This window comes from Gossypium hirsutum, chromosome A03, assembly GCF_007990345.1.
Source record: "Gossypium hirsutum isolate 1008001.06 chromosome A03, Gossypium_hirsutum_v2.1, whole genome shotgun sequence".
NCBI lineage: Eukaryota > Viridiplantae > Streptophyta > Magnoliopsida > Malvales > Malvaceae > Gossypium > Gossypium hirsutum.
This window is the reverse complement of record NC_053426.1, coordinates 6,248,566-6,267,875: the sequence shown is the minus strand read 5'-3', so window position 1 is coordinate 6,267,875 and position 19,310 is coordinate 6,248,566. Positions and strand designations below refer to the sequence as shown.

At 27.7% G+C, this 19,310-nt stretch overlaps 1 protein-coding gene across 2 annotated transcripts; it reads right to left on the bottom strand.

Moving 5' to 3' along the window:
- Positions 1-2,719: 2,719 nt before the first annotated feature.
- On the bottom strand, positions 2,720-11,563 carry LOC107963887 (protein ENHANCED DISEASE RESISTANCE 2). Of its 2 annotated transcripts, XM_016900401.2 has the most exons (21): positions 11,161-11,563; positions 10,124-10,198; positions 9,960-10,013; positions 9,806-9,871; positions 9,666-9,724; positions 9,277-9,407; positions 9,156-9,202; positions 8,974-9,071; positions 8,234-8,329; positions 8,081-8,145; positions 7,914-7,985; positions 7,350-7,496; positions 6,873-7,183; positions 6,591-6,654; positions 6,289-6,464; positions 5,853-5,954; positions 5,683-5,733; positions 5,428-5,571; positions 4,824-4,919; positions 3,910-4,011; positions 2,720-3,047 (listed from the first exon to the last, which is right to left on the bottom strand). In XM_016900401.2, the coding sequence occupies exons 1-21, from the start codon at positions 11,320-11,322 to the stop codon at positions 2,955-2,957; spliced, it is 2,211 nt and encodes a 736-aa protein (XP_016755890.2). In that variant the 5' UTR covers positions 11,323-11,563; the 3' UTR covers positions 2,720-2,954. The 2 variants fall into 2 exon arrangements, with proteins under 2 accessions (XP_016755890.2, XP_016755891.2); XM_016900402.2 differs by lacking the exon at positions 7,914-7,985 and having other exon boundaries at positions 11,161-11,546.
- Positions 11,564-19,310: the final 7,747 nt, after the last annotated feature.

Sequence of the window (19,310 nt, the reverse complement as noted above, 5' to 3'; positions counted from 1 at the left end):
AATAGGTAGCTAATCTATTTTATTTTTACAAGTATTTCTAAATTATACTCCCTTGTCTAAAATGATTCGAAAATTATATTCCATATCCTAAAATTAGGTAGAAACCCAAATTACTCCGCCAATAAAATAAAATTTTTAAAATTTTTTAAATTTTCTCTTTTGTTTGTCATCTTAGTGACGAAAAATTTAAGAATTCGTCAATAAAAGTTTTTGGCAATAAAATCTAGATTTCAACAAGCTTTTTCAATTTTTTTACACTCTCTTACTCTCCATTATTTTTCTTCTTACCTTTAATGCAATATTTTAATTGTTAGATTTTTATTTTTCAATTCTCTTGCCATTATTTTTTTCTATTCAGCCTCTTCTCTCTATTTGAATTTCATGTTTTATCGAGGTTATTTTATTATAGAAGTTTCTCAACTTTAATTATTTTATACAAAGTACATAAAAAAATAATGGAAAAAGTTATTTTTAAAAAAATAATACCTAGATTTTGAATTAGGATGCGAAAGATATCGAAATTAAAGTTTTAAAACTAAAAAAAAAGTTTGTGAGAATATGAGTTTTTTCATCGAAAATTGGGTTTGGATAAATTTTTTGACAAGTTATTGAATTTTTCGTCATCAGAGTTATTGGGTAAATAATAAAAGAGATAATATTTTTTTAAGTACTTAAGGAAATAATATTTAATTTTTTAAGATTTTTCAGTTAAAATTTGCCAAATGTCACAAAACAATTGACTAAGAGATTTATTTTAATGGCCGAGTAACATTTAATTAAGAAAAATATGTTTATAGATTTAAAAAAAACTTTAGGAAATAACATTTATTTTATTTGAATTTTTTAGTTAAAAATTGTCATATGCCATAAAATATTTATAAAATATTTAGGTAATAAGCTTTTTAACGTATGGGATAATAATGTTTTAATATTTGTAATTAAATTTATTTTTTAAAAATTATTTGATTTAAATTGAATCGAGTTAGATGAACCCATAATTGAAAAATATTTACTAAAATTTAACTTAAAATGAATCAAATCTGAAATTAAAGTTTTAATTATTTTTAACTTGAATTAACGCAACCTTTCTATCACTACAACAGTAACTTTATTGGTAAGAAATATTCTTATGTTGGCTAATTAGTAAAACTCAAGCCACAAATATTCTTTTAATTGATGCATGATAAATTTATTTTTAAATTTTTTTAATTTTATAAATTTATTTAATATCGGGTTATTCATTTAGTTCGAATCAAGTTTGAATAAAATAAATTTCACTTTGAATAGTCTAATCATATTAAAGCATTGCTTATTAATTATTATTTTTAATTTATATTAATTCTAAAATATATAAATATTAATAAAAATATTTTTAAAAATAAATAAACAGTGATATAATATATAAATATTAATAAAAATATTTAAAAAAATAAATAAATAGTGATATTTTTTTTACTGAGCCTATTAAAATATTGTGTTGATAACATGAATATATTGTCATTTTTAGTATTGTAAACAACACATCCTCAATATTGTATTGTGTTGATAACATGAATGTATTGTCTATTTTAGTATTGTGAACAACACATCCTCAATCTTGTTCATAGCTTCTAACGAGAGCCCACACAAAGTAGGATTTGAACACATGACTTTTAGAATATAAGTCATGCAAGTATGTATGATACCGTATAAATTAATGACTCTTAACATTTTAAATAAACTACTTCGAATATTTTACGATTGTATTAATAAATTTGAACAAAAAGAAATGAGAAAGAAAATTTTAAAAGAAAATCGAGACATATGTAAAAATAACTTCATTATATATTTTTTCTTTAATTAAAATTATTTGAGTCTAGCTATTAGGATATGAATAAAAAGTGGGTTCATACTATATTACTTTTATATTTAAATAATGAAATAGACTATTAATTTTTTTTTCTTAGTGGAATAAATTAATTGGGTTGATAAGAATAAACTATTTTATTTTTAAAATTAAATGTAATTTCAATACCAATAATTCCTTTTAATAATTTTAAAGAAACAATGAGTGGAATGATGAAATTCTAATATTAAATTTATGATTACATAAATTTCGAGTTAAATTCTTAAATCCTTTTTCTCTATTAAATATGTATTTTTTTATTTATTTTTTGCTGTTGTCTATTATGGTTTGGATTGGGGAATAAGTAGGGGCATAGTTTAGTGGGTTGGAGTTGGACTGTTTTATTATTTTAATCCATAGTTGCATATATCAAGTTGTCGCCTTGGGTAATGGGATACGTGGTGCAATAATAGAAAATGCCAACATTTTGGCTGGTTTTTAAAACTCCAAAGTGCCTAAATGGTGCCCAAACCACCCACTTTGGTGGTGCTTGGGGACCCCACTGCACCCACAGACCATGGAGCTGTGTAGATTTATCAATTGGTCACATCAGATTATTTTAAATTTTTTATTTATTTTAATTCGATTCAATTTTGATTTTAATTGCATGAGTATTAATTCTAATTTTCAGTCATTTAATATTTATATTATTTTCGATTTAAATAGCTTAAAATTCATAGAAATGTTGTGAATTTTGATTATAAATAATTTTAGATCATTTATTAGGACCATAAAAATATTTTAAATAATTTTGAATTCAATTGAAAAGTCAAAATTCCTAGGTTTATGCACGGTATTCCAAACTCATGCATAAAGTCCGATTGAGGTAAATTATAAAAAAAATGAAAATTTTGATTTCACTAATTAACCCGTGTTATCTGTACAAAAGAGGTGTTTTTTTTTTTTCAATGACACGATATCTGCCACACCAAATGTAGCTGGCATTAGGTAAATATATGCTCATTTTGACTGAATAAAAGAATGTTGCAGCAATGCAATATATGCAATGGTATGAACTGTTGATGTTCTTCCTCAATCCAAGCAAGTAAACCATCAGATTGAGAATTAATCATACTTTTACGGGAATCGATTTCGCGGCATCCAGATGGTTCAAGCGGCACGTTCCGAGAAGGTACTCCGGCAGCTCATCTTCCGTATTTGCCTGCATATAAGAAAATCAAATGAAAACTCTTGTAGACCACAGGGACAAGTGTAAGATCACAGATAAATGAAGAAAGGATTCGTTTGTTTCTAAGTGCTTTAGAGCTAAGGATCTGCTTGGCATGAAGGATAAAAAAAGTTGTTAATCCAATGGTTAAGCTATAAAATAGGAAAATGCTTATTAATTTTAACAGTTTGATTAAAAAAAACTCCTCCCCATTCTCGGTTCCAACCAAAGCTTAAGATATCTTATTAATTGAAAATAGTTTAATTATAGTTTTAGTCTCTCTATAATGCTGAAATTTGAAATCTAATCCCTCTACTTTAATTTTACATATGTGATCCTTTATCAAGGGCGAAGCTAGAAAAATTTTTTAGGAGGGGCCGGATGAAATTTTAATTTTTTATAGTTTATATCTTTATAATTTGTAAAGGATTAAATCGAATTTTTATAATTTTAGGGAAGGCTAAAGTGAAATTTTACCCTTATTAATTTAAAATTTTTAAAAAAATTTAAAGTCCTGAAATATAATTTTACATTTTAGGGGGGCCGGGGCCCATGCCAGCCCCCTGGCTACACCCTTGTCCTTTATTTTTATAATATTATTAATTGGCTCAAAGTGATAACACTATTAGTTGTTATTCGATAAAAAATTATGGTCAAGGAGAAATCTAGTCAAACTTTTTTTTTTTTGTCATACAGTCAAACACGTTTCAACCGAGCTTAAGGCTGTTTTTTTATAAAGAAAAATCCATATCATCACTTAAATAATAGCAACTAATGGTGTCATCAATTTAGATCTATAAGCCAAATTATATCAAATTAAAAGACTGTTGAGGTAACCAATTATACCAACACTTACCTGTATCAAAAATGCCATTTCGATAACCAGATTGTTGAGGTAACCAAGCACAAGATTGACCACGCCTCTTGCCACTGTCGATGACCCAATGTCAATCCCAAGCTGAAATGATGGTTGCAAAATTTTAGTATGCCATGTTGTACATAATTTTTTGTCATGCTTTTGTACAAATTAGTAACTGATACGCCTCTCCCGCTTGCATCAGAAGAGAAATTTTCTAACCTAATTGTCCTTTTGGTTTGAAGAGAGAGAAATGAAACTATATGATTTATTTTCATTGCATTCCCCAACTTATTGGTTATTATCATGAAATTATTATGTTCTCTTTCTTATCTCTTATTTACAATGCAAATAACTATAGGTAAGTATAATTGTACTGCACAAAACTTAATTCTTCTCTATCCAAATACACTCATCTTCTGAAATGGGGAAATTCTTATGTGCGTATATACAATAAACAACTATAGCAACTTTGTTATATAGTAGATTTTTTTTTATGTTTTATTTGTACACTATAGCAACTTTTCATCTATAACAAACTATAGTTATAAACTATGAAGTTCACTCTTTACTATAAGTTCTCTATAATTACTTCTTATCTCAAATTTTAGTAAAATTAGTTATATTCCTGAGTGAAATAAAAATAATCACTTTTAGTTAAGATATTATTTCAATAAAATGTTACAATTCTACAAAAAAAATCTATTAATAATATTTTATTAAATGAAAATAATTTTTAATAATAAATTACATTTGTAAATTTTATCTAAATATGAAATACTATCAAAGGTGTAGAGCAATCAACACTTTGGAACAAATGAGATTGTTAATAGAGAGTTGAATATATTATATATATATAACACTATGCATGCGTGTGTTTGGACCGGAAGAAATATAGGGTGTAGGGTAGTTACCTCCAAGTAGTTTTTGCCATGGAAATAATTCATTTCCAGAGCATGGCCAATTAGACAAGCTTTCTTTCCAACACTCTGCTTGACTATCCAGGACCCCTAACAAAACAAACTCAAGTATCAGAAACATTGCTTTATGCGATGTGAAATGGAGTTTGCATACAGCACAAAATCAGCTAGTCCTCATGGTAAATAATTCATGCAATTATTCATTTTCTTCATAGGTCACTTGACATGGGTAAACTCAGTTCAAAGCTTTATGTAAGAATTTCCTACAAAAGCAAATCTTCAGAAAGGTAAAAAAATTCATAATCTAAGTGATGCAACTGAAGAAAAAAAAGGGTGTCAAACCCGACTGAGAGTTCACTTTTCCAGATAAAAAGGGCATGCACAAAGATATCAAAAACGTAATTTCGTCTTAAGACCTTAGTCCTTTAAAATCACTGGAGCTGAAATATAAATTGTTTATCCCGTTAATGGTTGAATGGAGTTAAACACAAGCTTGCTCTTTTTTTCCCTGAGTTTCTTAACCCCCTAGTGAGTTCAATACCATACAAGAATACCAATAAATCCTCAATCGTAACTGCAAAGTGCTGCATGAACCAACCTTAGATATGTATGGAATGAGCTTGAACCTTGAATTTCTATATGCATCATCTCCGTTGACAAAGTTGTGTAGCAAGGGTGAATCTTCCACAGGAGTATTCATCATATAGTATAGTGCTAGGCTATATGTTGTTGAACCTGGCACCTGTTTCGTGTTAAATGATTCAATTATTTTTAATGCTCAAGAACCAAAAAGAATGGAGATAGAAATACATATTACTTCGCAGAATGAAGAATAAGTGAAAGACCAAAGTACCTGTATGTTTACAATGAAGAAAAACTCTGGCCCTCCCCGAGCAGCATATTTCTGCAAATAAACAACTCGTAGAAGTTCTCCAATTTTCAATTTACAATCAACATATTGCACAATGCAACAAGTACAGCTTGAGTTTACAGGTAACTCATGGGAAAATGACAAAGGAAAACCTGAACAATGCCCCCAGGACGCCCTCCTAGATCATCTTCTCGTTTGTCAGATCTTAACCAATCTGCAGCGACCATTTGCATCAATGTGCCCTTTGCCTTAAACTGGCAGAAAACAAGAGTAAAGATATAATGTTAAACTGGAAGTTGAAATTTAATGCGGGAAAACTAAAAACGGCGGTATCCATAAAGGAGAGCTTATCAACATATGGTAATGTAGTAAGGCAAAAACCTGAAATTGATTGCATCTAAGACATTCTAAGAGCTAAAACCAAAAATGGAAGGAGGAGATAATTTAGAGAATATCAGAGACAAAACCCAATTCACTGGAAGATAATGTAGTAAGGCATACAATGAACCATCATAGAACACTCCAGCTTAACTTTTATTATTCACTTCAGCTTTGACGTTAAACCTTATGAAACATCATTCTTCATACCTTCTTTCGATCTTCAAGGTAATTCTTCCCACGAATCAAAAATGTGGAGGGTTCCGCTGCTGTCCAACTGCAAGGCAATGTACAAGTTGGATCCTTAGAAAGAGTGTTTCCATAGGAGCAACATACGCCATCTTCCCTTGTCATGTCTTGTAAGTCCAAGTAGCCCCTCTTCTGGACTGCAACATATAAGAATTGTACGCAATTAGCAATAGATCTTTCTATAACTACCTTTGAAAAAGAAAAATCTTTATTGGCGAAATTCAGAAGTTAAATTGAATATTGATCATCAAAATAGGAATCACCTGCAAGATCATGTATCTTTTTCACAAAAACAGCAGCCGTTGATAACTTCGGTTGGCGTGTATCCTGAAAGTTTCCAATCATATAGAAGTGAAAATTGGAGCTAAACAACAGAACTTGTTATAGCTCATCTAATGCAAGAGCAACTGTAATGCAGCCATTATAAATGAAATAGAAAAGGTGGAGAAACACTGCAGTATATCACATCCTCAATGAGATATGAAGCAAATTTACCCAAAAATCCATTTGAATGTAAAATCAGTAATAACAACTTCGACTTGTACCTGAGAGTATACTTCAGGACCAAAGTCAGAAGCCCATCCATCTTCTGCTCGATCATGTTCTGTTGGTTCTGGAACATCAAAGAATTCATCAGCAGCATCATTGAGACCTACCAGACTTGAGTGTTCTGAAGATGCCCTTTCCATTGCTTCATTCATATTTTCCTTAGTTTTTCCAGCCTCTATCTCCGTACACATATCAACTATGCCATCCTCTTCACTTTGATGCAACCTAACATTCCGCATCAACTCTCCAGATGAAAGATCAGCAGTAGGATAGTTTCCTTGTTTTGCTTTGAATAATTCTCTTAATGCTGCAAGTAGATGATATAGGTTCCTAGAAACTTAATACCTCAATGATCATACAAATTTGTAACACAGACACATACACACAATAAATGAATTGATAAATAAGATTATATCTGCAGTTGGATTTTAGGGTAATAGATGACACAATGTCATAACAGAATATATGATTACCAGCAACTCTCTCAAGCATCCGGATGGTAATAGATCTGACTGCAGATGTTCGAAGATAAGATTTCCAGAATTTCCAATCAATTGCAAGCATGTGCTTCACAACAGAGTGTTTTCCTTCAGTCACTGGAGATATGACATATCCACCACCTGCAAGAAATGCCAAACATTAACCTTGTAGATTAACTTTTTATTTATTTGTTTTTAATATAAAAATCATTCCCTTTCCTTAAAAAGGAAATTAAGTGAGCATCATATGCCACATCTCACAAATGTGTTGGTGCATATATCAGGACAATGATAAAACTTATCAGATCAAAATAAAAGCAATGCGATAAGCAGTTATCAGCAGTGTTCAAGCTGAGAGGCCAAAAGATGCTTCCACATTCAAACACACACACAAGTACCAGTCTATATGCATGTGTTCATGCACACAAGGGATACCAGAAAAAAAACTCTTGCATGATAAATTAAACTGAAAACAGCTCAAGCATCTTGTAATATGTACATCAGATTTAGAGAACTCAGAAAGATCTCTTTTATGCATAAATTTCAGGCATACATTACTTTTAAGGCTGGCACGGACATAGCTTTTCTGTGGGGGGCACTTCTTGTGAACCACTGAGTGGTAGAGAATAACTGTGATAATATCAACCAAAAGAAGTGAGTTTACAATTCAACCAGGTTCTGACTTCTGAATAGAACTTTAAGAATTTCCTAAGAGTAATTACTACCATATGTTCCATCATCTTCTCTTCTCCAATAGCGCCGCAACAAGAGATCCCTTCTTTTCATTCCCCTGCAAGTATAATTAATTAGTGAAAATATATAAACAGAAACATTTGTCTTGCAAAGCATAATGTCTAAATCAGAAGTTTGGATCTGACCAAGGTAACCAATCACTATATAGCTGCTTGTGAACAATATCAGTATGACCATCAAGATGTTCGACCACACTACCCTTGTAGAAACAGAAGTCCCATCTGCAAGACAATTTGCAAAGTTACACTTTGTTTTAGAAAAATGAGGAATTTCATAAAATGCAAAATACACTGCTAGATGAACAGAATTATAATTTTGCACGACTTTATGATGTACACAAGAGAACACCAAAGCAGTAATGATAATTCAAATAGATGAATTAGATTGGGCACCAAATACAGAAGCCACATCTGTTCATGATATCATCTTCAGAATTTAGATTTCTGGTTTTTTGTGTACTATTAAACTTAGTATACTCAGTTTCTACATAAACTGGAAGTTCACATTAAAATGGCAAAGATTACATGGTCTTTTGTGTACTATTAAACTTAGTATACTCAGTTTCTACATAGACTGGAAGTTCACATTAAAATGGCAAAGATTACATGGTTTCAGTTTCTATCATGCATCAAACTAAAGTTCACATTTTCACTCCATTATGACTTCAATAAGACCAGCTTTAATGGCACATAAAAAGTTGCCAACTGAGAAAATAACAATTACAATCCAATCTGTTCCATTGAATCACAATGCTAGATTTACTATGATTACAAATATGCATAGAACCGAAGTACCATTAAATCAAGCCATGGCTCTGGAAAAGGGTATAAGAGCTAACAAAAATACAAAGTACTTAGCAGCTTACTCTGATCTTGAGGGTCCAAGAGACATTAGTGTCTGGAAAATGGCTTCTGAAGTTCCATCTACAACACCCACAGCCATGATTGCAGGATGGTCGTCCCACTGCCAATTAGAGAGGCGTAAAACACAAAGCCAAATTGCTATTTCATGAAAAAATAATTGACCAGTGAATCAAAAGCTACTGACCTTTCCATGAGAATCCCTATCTTTAGCTTCTTTAAACAGTCTAAGACCTGCATTGAACTCACGGGCTTAGACAAACAACTATTAATATATCAAAAATCCAAAATATTCCTTTTGTACTTACCGTTCTGACAGCCAAAGATTGTCCAAGGTGATGGTGCTACAACGTCAGATGTTACTCTGTCCATCTTTGTAGTTGGATAAAGAGTCCAGTCAATAGAATTATTGTGATTTGAATCACTGGAACTACTCAATCTGCATGCACGGAGTCCTTTTAAGAAATTGACATATAGTAATGGGATATAAATACGAGAGAATACAAAATTAAGAACAAGCATCATGTTCTCTCACACTCATCACTAAAAATAATTTCAAATATATCCAACTCAAGTTATTCGAGCAATCTGCGAAGAAACCAAATTGTATGCAAGCATGAATGTGAACAGATATAAAAAATCCAGAAGTAAAATATATGTTGAATAGTAATGCAGGAATGATAACTCATTATTATACCTGAAGGACTGCCATCTACTCTTTGAACAAGCAACATCATTTCCAGGGCGTGGACCACCCTGCATACATAAGTCTCAGTCTCATCCCATCCTATATCAGAAACTTATGATGTGCAATTACAAGAGGAAGTGATTTGGCACCTTTAAGGCTGCTTCCTGAAAGGAATGAATCCATCTTGCTGCTTCTTCAGGACTACTAGCTCCTAGCTATAAATTTAGATTCCATATCTCAACCATGAAGGTAAAAGTATGATAGATATTGACTAACAATATTTTTCTGAAATATTTGCCTCACCTTAAGTTGATCATTGTGATTAGAACTATTATAAAGGGTGAATATGAAGAATACCTACAACGTCAAACAAAGAACTGTCATTACAAAGGATCCAATGGCGTAAACTGATATATAAACCAAAAAATTTACCACCGTCCGAGGAAAATAACAAATTATACACATACTTTTCTGTGAATGCTCTCCCTCCCATTATCTGTAACTCGAATGCTGGAATCAATGATTGCACTTCTTCCTGATTCCTGAAAGGCAAATAAATGTTTAGCACTTTCACCCAATAAAATTGTCAAACCATATTTATAAATTAAATATTATTGTTCAAAATGAATGAGCCTAAAGATTATCTTGACATCCCCGAGTATTCATTCATCAAACTATATACACAATACTTTCACAAAGCTAAGAAAAACTGCTACAGCTAGAAACAGAGGACTCAATAGCTTTAGCATTGGTTATTTCTTTGAGGAAGATGAGCCAATTCCCCCTAGAGCAAAAGACGTAACCACATTACAAATTACGCTCAAGTTAATGCTAACAGTGAACGCAAAACTTAGCCAAGCTGGTTCACGCAGCCATCTTTAAAAGGTGGCATCTGCAACTCTCTTCTGTATCTCCTAACTAAAGCCTCTTTTATAATAAAAAAAATTAAAGCTAATATTTGCTTCGCTTATGATTATCGTCAAATCAACTCCAATTTTCAATAATAAGAGAAAAAATGACTTCAAATACTGTGACATGCGAATGTGTAAAGTAAAAATATTCCTGACACAAAGTTGACCGTAGTCAGTAGATTTTTTTCAGGATTCAATTGACCTATAAACAGTTATATTTCTAACACAAAAGCAAGAAAAAAGAGTAGCAGCACAATTTGAACTGCTAGATTGAAAGAAACTACTAAAAAGAGTATAATGAGCAAAAAAGCCTTATCAAAGTACTCTCATACTTTACCAGAAAACGTGTTTGCAATAAGCTTATTAAACTATATTCAACTAATCCAAAAATTAGCAACTAAAATGGTTATTAAATAAACAAATAGTGAAATAGGAAATATAATCAACTTAATGCCATTATTTCTTTACAAACATTCGTTAACCGAGTAATGAAAGTTGCAAGATAAGCTTCTCAAATCTCAACAAACAAACAAAAAGAAGAAAGAAATAAACTATTATTTGAAAAAGAAAAATAAAAGAAAGAAGGAATGGACCTGAAGACTGGAAATAGGCATGGATTTGAAGCAATTAAGAAGATGCGCTTCAAGAACAAAGTAACGTTTCCTTGAATACTGTAATCCAATCCGATTTGAACGTATTATATACAGCCATCCTTCCATTTTTAACTCTCCGCCACTCTGCGAACAACCTGCCATTTTTTTTAAAGAAAAAAAATTCTTTTGCCAAACAGAGAATCAAAAAACTGCCATAGATGATGATTTGATCCTTGATTTTTCACATTAATGGAGTACAAAGAGAATCAATGTTTTTTTTTCATTTTTTTCTTAATTTTGAAGTGATGAAAATTAGCAAAAAGAAATTCTTTAGAATTTAAAAATGAACTATCGATATCATTGGGCACTTTTTTTTTTTTTTTTACTTTTTCTGTTTGATTATGAAAACTGAAATGGAGGAAAGAGTTTATATAAGACAAAAGATTGACAGGCGAATCTTTCACGAATGAAATTACTTTATTACCCCTTCGGTTCTTTGCTTCGATGTTTGAAAAGTCTGTTAAAACCTATCCATCCAATCATGTACTTTTACCTTTTTGTTTTTGTTTTTTGTTTTTTTAAAAAATTATCTATTTAATTATTAAACAATTTTATATATTCATAAAAAATGAAGTAAACTTCTTGATTTTGAATTAGATAAATATAAATCAGACGAAATTGGATTTTAAAATTCTAGATTTTGGTTTAGTTTCGAGTACGGTCCTCTAATTTTGGGTTTAATTATTTTGAGTTTGAATTATTTAGATTTTGGTTATTTCATTTTAAAGGATTTTTCTGAGTTGGATTGAATTACCTATTTAAGTCATTTTAGATTATGGTCATTAATGGTTAAGATCATTTTGTGATATTTGTTTGAGTTATTTCGAGTTTGAATTATTTTTTGAGTTCGGGTAATTTTTTGGTTGGCCGTTATAGATTCAAAATATTTTTAAGTTCGAACCAATTCAAGTTGGTAATTTTTTATGACGAAGACAAATTATGTCGGATTTGAGTTTGAGTTAATTGGATCAAGTTTTTAAAATTTGGATGAAATTGATAGGTGTCAGTAAACTTAACGAACTGTAAAAAAAAAAGTTAAAATATGTCATAGGTTCCTATACTCTTCTCATATTTAAAATTTAGTATATGTACTCTTATTTTTAAGAATCTATTCCTTTTATTTTTCAAATTTCTAAATTTAAGACCAACCGCTAATAATGTTAAGATTATATTGTTAAATTTAGGTCATTATAATTTTTTTAGTTACATTGTTAACAAATGAGTTTTTTTTTATTATTTCAAAACATCAACAAACAAAGTAGTAGAGTTAAAAATTAGACTTAAATTTTTGAAATTTAGAAGGTAAAATAACAAAATTCCTAAAAAAAACAAATACTAAATTTCAATTTTTTTAAAATAATATTTTTTAGAATTACTAGATACTCATACAAGAAAAATAACAATGGAAAATACATTTTCAATTGATGATTACCATTTACTAATAAATGTTAAGTGTAGTGATAAAGTACATTGTACCTTAATGAGAAAACACACATTTCAACTTCAAAAATAACATTATGAAAAGGAATAATTAAGAATTCTAAACCCTAAATATAAACAGAATGCAAACAACATTATACTCCCAAAATGTTGATCTATTTAGGTAAGATATTTTCTAAAGTTTTTATATATCATCAATATTGAAAAGAAATGGAAAAAGATGGTTGATTCCAAAAAGAAATGACGAACTAATTTGGTTGATATCATGAAATTGACATTAAAGATAGCAAGCTTTACTCATTTTAAAAAAAGTATATAATATATATATAAATCTTTCTATTTGCTCCACTCAAAATAGAACTATATAATTATCATATTTATGGAAAATGGAAGCAAAATAAGAGGACCACTCCGGAAGCTTTTATATTCCTTAATTAATAATTTATACTTATATTAAATTTCGATCAAATTAGTGTTATAAGTTCATCAACCACTAATTTTTGATAAATATGTTTATATTTTTTTATTAAATCTTTGAGTAAGATGGTGTCACCTTCAATCAGGTTATCATCTCGATCAGAAAATTATGAAAATGTCCTTTCATAGTTAAAAGTAATAATTATTGAGTGTATTTTAATATTTTTATTTTAACCAATTAAAATATGCATATGATAGAATTTGAATTTGCGCCAATTGAACTTTAAATTTATCATTAAACTAAAGCTTTATTTTGATATATTCTATGTATTTTTATTTTAATATGCACAATTAATTATCTTAAATTAACTCATAATTGTTGACAAAACCATGATAAAAGAATGCAGTGCATTTAGTATTGTTTATTTGATATATTTATATGTTTAAATTTCATTTTACTCACAATTTAATCTAATTTTTTATTTTAATATCGTACATATTTTACATGTTATTATGATTAATTAATCTCAAATAAATTATGAATGAAAATACTAGAATTTATGATATAATTATAAAATAGTAAATTATTTTTCTAAGATATATATTTTAAATTCTTTTTTATGTATCACTATTGAAAAAGATGGCTTGATTCCAAAAATATAACAAACTAATGTGGTTGACATCTTGAAATTGACATTAAATATAGACAAGCTTTTATTCAAAAAGAATAAAAAGGGAAAAATATAAACAAGCTTTATTCATTGAATATATTATCTTGCTATTTGCTCCACTCAAATTAAAACTCTGTAATTATCATATTTGTGGAAAATGAAATAAAAGGAAAACGACCATTCTTAAAGCTTTTATTTCAATAAATTAATAATGTTATATTAAAAACCGAAATAATATTATTTATATATATATATATATATTTCAACTTCGTTGAAATTAATTTGAATTCAAAATAATTTGCAAAAACAAAAAACATTCAAACATGAAATGATATAAATTCGAAATAACTCATTCTTAAATATGTACATTTAAGAGCCCATAGTAAGGCGGCAGGAAAGGGCGTTCGCCCCTTGAGCCCCTCCAAAAGATTCAAATAATGAATTTAATTTTTTTAACTTTTAATTAAATGAAGATTTTACATTTTTAGCCTCTTTAAAAAATTAAGGACAAATTCGAGTTCAATAAATTTTAGAGTTAAAAATGTCTAAAAATTTAAAATTAATCAAAAACTTGATTATTGTCTTATAATGTAAAAAAAAAAGAGACAAATAGAAAAGAAATGGAAAACCATTTCAACCAAATTATATAATTATGTAAAATTTTATCGAAAGTTAACGATATTAATTATTTGGACTAACTAATAATATTATAAAAATATAGAGATCAAATTATGTTAAAAATTAAAGTGTAGAGATCAAATATGTATAATTGAAGAATTGGAATCCAAATTTAACAATTTTTCTATAATTTTATTAAAAGCATCATACTCGTGTCTCAATTTTAACCCTTACAACCTTCCTTTTACATATAGTTACTAAAATAAATCCAAAATGTGAGTATAAATAAAAAGTTTGAAAATTTATCATTATATTATAATAATTAAAATTTGATAGTTGACATGAAATTTTTAAAAAGCATTTGTTCCAACATGCCAAAATATTTTTTGTTAAAATAATATTTTTAAAAACATTAACAAAAATTGATTAAAATAGTCAATAATATTAATTATTTGGATTAACTAATAATATTATAAAATATAAAGACCAAATTATATTATATATTAGAGTATAAAAATTAAATCTTACATGTAATCATAATAATAGGATTAAATATGAGATTTGATATTTTTATATATAATGCCAATAAAAAAACACATGTGTATACACAAAAAAGTTTCCTGCGTTTCTATAGATATAAAAATCTAATTTTAAATTGATTGAATTTTAGCTCGATTGTCATAGATATTATTGTTCATACAAAAGGACGTAGGTTCAAAAGTGTTTAAACATATTATCCTCTTATTTATAGGTTGGCGAGAGACTACGAATAGTTTTAGACATTATCTTAAAAAACAGCCAAATCAAAACTTTTAATAAAATCGTTAAAAAAATTATAATTTCAAAATTTATGTTTATAAGAATGAATTTTTAAAAAACTCAAGTTTTATATTTATAAAATGGTTTTTGTTTTCCTTGGGAGAAGGAAAATGAGGGGAATTAGAGTAGCTTAGCCTGTTTTTAGGCGAGAATCTCTAGCTTAGCCTCACCTCTAACTCATACTCCAATATGCTGTCGTTTAGGGTGAATTAGAGCCAGATTTAAAAAATTTTATGAGATTCAAATATAATATTTCAAAGTTTTAAATTACAATAACAGGAAAAATTTAAATAACTAATATAATTAATAAAATTCGAATTCAGGTCACATCTAAGATGATATACACTTTAATCATTAGGTTATCATATAAGATTTAAAGTTTCGACAGCTTTGACTTTAACATTCAGCTAATATTTCACTGGGAAACAAATTTAATAAATTCCAATTTTTTATTTAAATTTACAATCCAATTAAAAAAATTCTGCTATTAATACTTTCATAAAAAAAACTTTATTTAGGTCTTATTTAGTATTGTGTTTGAAGGTTCCATTTAAACGTAAAAGTTAAGATTTAGGTATTTTTTTGTTTTTGCATTTGCAGGTATAAATTATCAACATACTCTTATTTATATCAATTATTTAAAAAGCATTTAAAATTTTAGATCAATTTATAATTCATGTATCATTAAATTAAATTATTTAAATATTATTTATTATTATATTTAAAATTTTAAAATATTTCATGTGTAATTAAATTTACAAATAATTTATTAATTATTAAAAAATTATTCCAAATGTATATTTTATGTATAATTATATTAAATTATTTAAATATTATCTAAATTATTTTTAAAATTTTTAATATCACCTTTAAAATGAACATTTTAACTTTTCATTGCAACTTTTTATAGGAATGTCAAACACATTAAATTAACAAACTACACTTTTTCATAGTATATACGTACAACATTTTCCAAAAACACATTTTTCCAAATTGAATTTTTCAAAAGTATTTTTCAACCGCAATAATAATACCAAATTAACTCTTACTATTCTTATTTTAGTTTACAACTATTTGCTTCTTAGTTGTTGAAATCAGACTTGACCGATCAACTAAATCATGAATTGGTGGTTCAAATAGTACCAAAAAATTGGATGAAGATTGAATCGGCACAAAACCGATTGTACGGATAAAAAAGCGAGTTAAAAATCTATTCAACTGGATTTAAATTTGTTTAAATATGTAATTTTATTTTTATTATTTATAAAATGGATGTTTATATTTCTATTGTATTTATTATTTTTTCCTTGTTTAATAAATTTTCTAACTTTTTTACATTTATGAAAATTTTAAAAATTTAATTTTAATATGATTGAACCAATAACGAATGGTCTTGTCACTTTAATCACTAATCTAGTTGTTAAAGCATTGGTATTTATGGTAGATTTTAAACAACAATGCTAATAGTACCATTGATAGGACTAGGTTTTTCAAATGAAAAAAAAAAAAAGAGTTATCTAACTTTTTTTAAGTACAATGATTAAATCTCAAACTTCATTCAAGTACATAACATATTTTGACCTTTTTTTTTTAATTTGATCCTATTTAATTTGTGAATTCAAACAAAACGTTAGTATTTGATACATTGATAATATATTTTATTTATTTCACAAACAGTTTTAAAAAATTGACATATATCTCTCTTTTTTAAAATATTTATTTTTTAAATATTTTTCTATATCCTATATGATACTTGTCAACCATTGACTCTGCTTATGGAGTTTAAAAACTTCACTGGCAATTTACCAAATATTTTCCCTTCAAACAAATGTTTATTTGAAATTACAATATATTGACATTGAGGTTGTGGTATTGATGGTAAAAGATAACACTCTAAGTCATTGAATACTTAAGTTTGAAATTCGCTATATACAATTGTCATGTGCGAATAGCATTCTAAAAAAAGAGGTATGTTTGAATTTCAAACATGAATATAATTTTAAAATCTTTAACTTAATTATTTCACCAAAATTTCATTAATCATTAACTATACTTTTTTAGAATATTTTTTTACAATTATTTTCACTTACCTAAGTTGGTATGTATATATATTATTTTACAATTTTGTTCTATAGTTTTAGTAAAAAAATATAAATTATAAACCCCAGGTAATTATTAATGGCTTAAAATATTTTTTATTGTCCATGATGAATGTACGCTCCCTTTCATCATCATCAATTTTTAATATTCAAATAAAGTATCATGGTTTGGAAATTTTCAGAAAGGCAACTAACAATTTTGTCCTATTTACATCACTTTGGAATCTGGCACCATACACTCAAATCCGCTTTTTTATAAAAAATATTTAAAATTTTTGATTATTTATAAAAATAATTCATTATGACCCATTATTATTGAGGTCATCACCTTTAGTTTTAAAAAATAATTTTTTAGGTGCCATTGTTGTCATTAACAACACCAAATTAAGAATAATTATATAAAACGTTTCAGAGATATGATGAAACAATTACCAGTTTTTGATTAAATGAATAAAATGGTGACACCATTCCTCAAATAAATTTTTTATTGATAATCATGTAACAAAGTTTGTGATACACATTACCCTAATATGGGTAAAACAATATATTTGAGTTTAAAAAGTTTATAATACAAAAATTATTTATAATACAAAAATTATCTTTAAAACAATTAAGAAATTAAAAAGGTTATGAGAAGTTAATTAAATAATAGTTAAATAATAGTAATATGCTACAATTTTTGTAAAAAGAAAAGAAAAAAATTCTACGAGGATGATTTAGTAATATGTGTTTTTAAGTAATCTTATATTTTGTCAATCAAATTGTTATATCTACATCACATACTATTACATGTGTCCTTCAACGGTACTGCGCACGCTTGGCAATCCTAGCTAAGCCAATGAACTACACACGCTGTGAACCTTCCACCTTTTACAACAGATGAACCTCATACCACATTATATCTTCGCTGAGCATACATGAGACGCACGTAGAGATTTAGAGTCATTGTGTAACGACCTGATAGTTAGGGGTGTCAGAAAGTGCATTCCCGAAACTCCATTCCCATAAATCAGACTCTTAATTAGGTTTCGATTAAGCGAATTTATTTGATATTAAAAGTAATTAGGTATAATGACTAAATAAGTTGAATTATAGATTAAAGAATAATTAAAGGGACTAAAGAAGCAATTATGCCTATTCTATTAAGTGGACGACATTAATGAGCTATTTATATAATTTCTGTGTAAATTTATTTTATATATTATAATAGTTAAAGTTAAAATATATTATAATATTAAGAATTTTAATAATTAAGTAAATGTGTATATATATTATATAATAAAAAAAGTTAGTATAATAAAAAAAAATAAAGAAAGATAAAGCCATACAAATCAGAAAAAAAAAGAAAGAAAGAAAAAGAAAGTCACGCACGGCCTTAGGGACTTCTAAGGTTCAAAGTTTAATTGGTTAGTCAATTTTTAGTCCCTTTTCTTGTAATTTTTATGTTTTTGGAATCTCAGTAGCTAGGGTTACCCGACCCATGTTAAAATTTTACCAATTATTAAGTTTTTAAGTGTTGTCAATGTTGAATAATTTTAGTATTAGGGATTAAATTGATAGATTTTTAAGTTAGAAATGGAAAAGGATTAAATTGTAGAATAAATTGTAAAATTTGAGTATTAGGGACTAAATTGTGAAAAATTTGAAATTTATGGGTTTAAGTGAAATAGGGAGTTAAATTTAGTTTAAAGTTAAATTTGTATGAAAATATAGAATTAAATGTGAGGAATACAAATTAGTCTTGATTTAGGGACTAAATTGGAATTTAGACAAATATTGAGTAAAAATTTAAATATTCAATATTCAATATGAAATTGAAATATTATTTTATCGATTAATTTTAATTGTTTTAATTCCGTAGCTGACATCATACAGAATCCTCGACTAAAAAGGGGAAAGATAAAATCAACGTGGAATAGCTCGAAATTCCTGGTTTATATTTCTATAATCCGAACTTAGTTGCTAATTGTTATAATTTAATTTAATGCATATGGTAAGTGTTGAGGTGAGTAATTGACATTTTGAT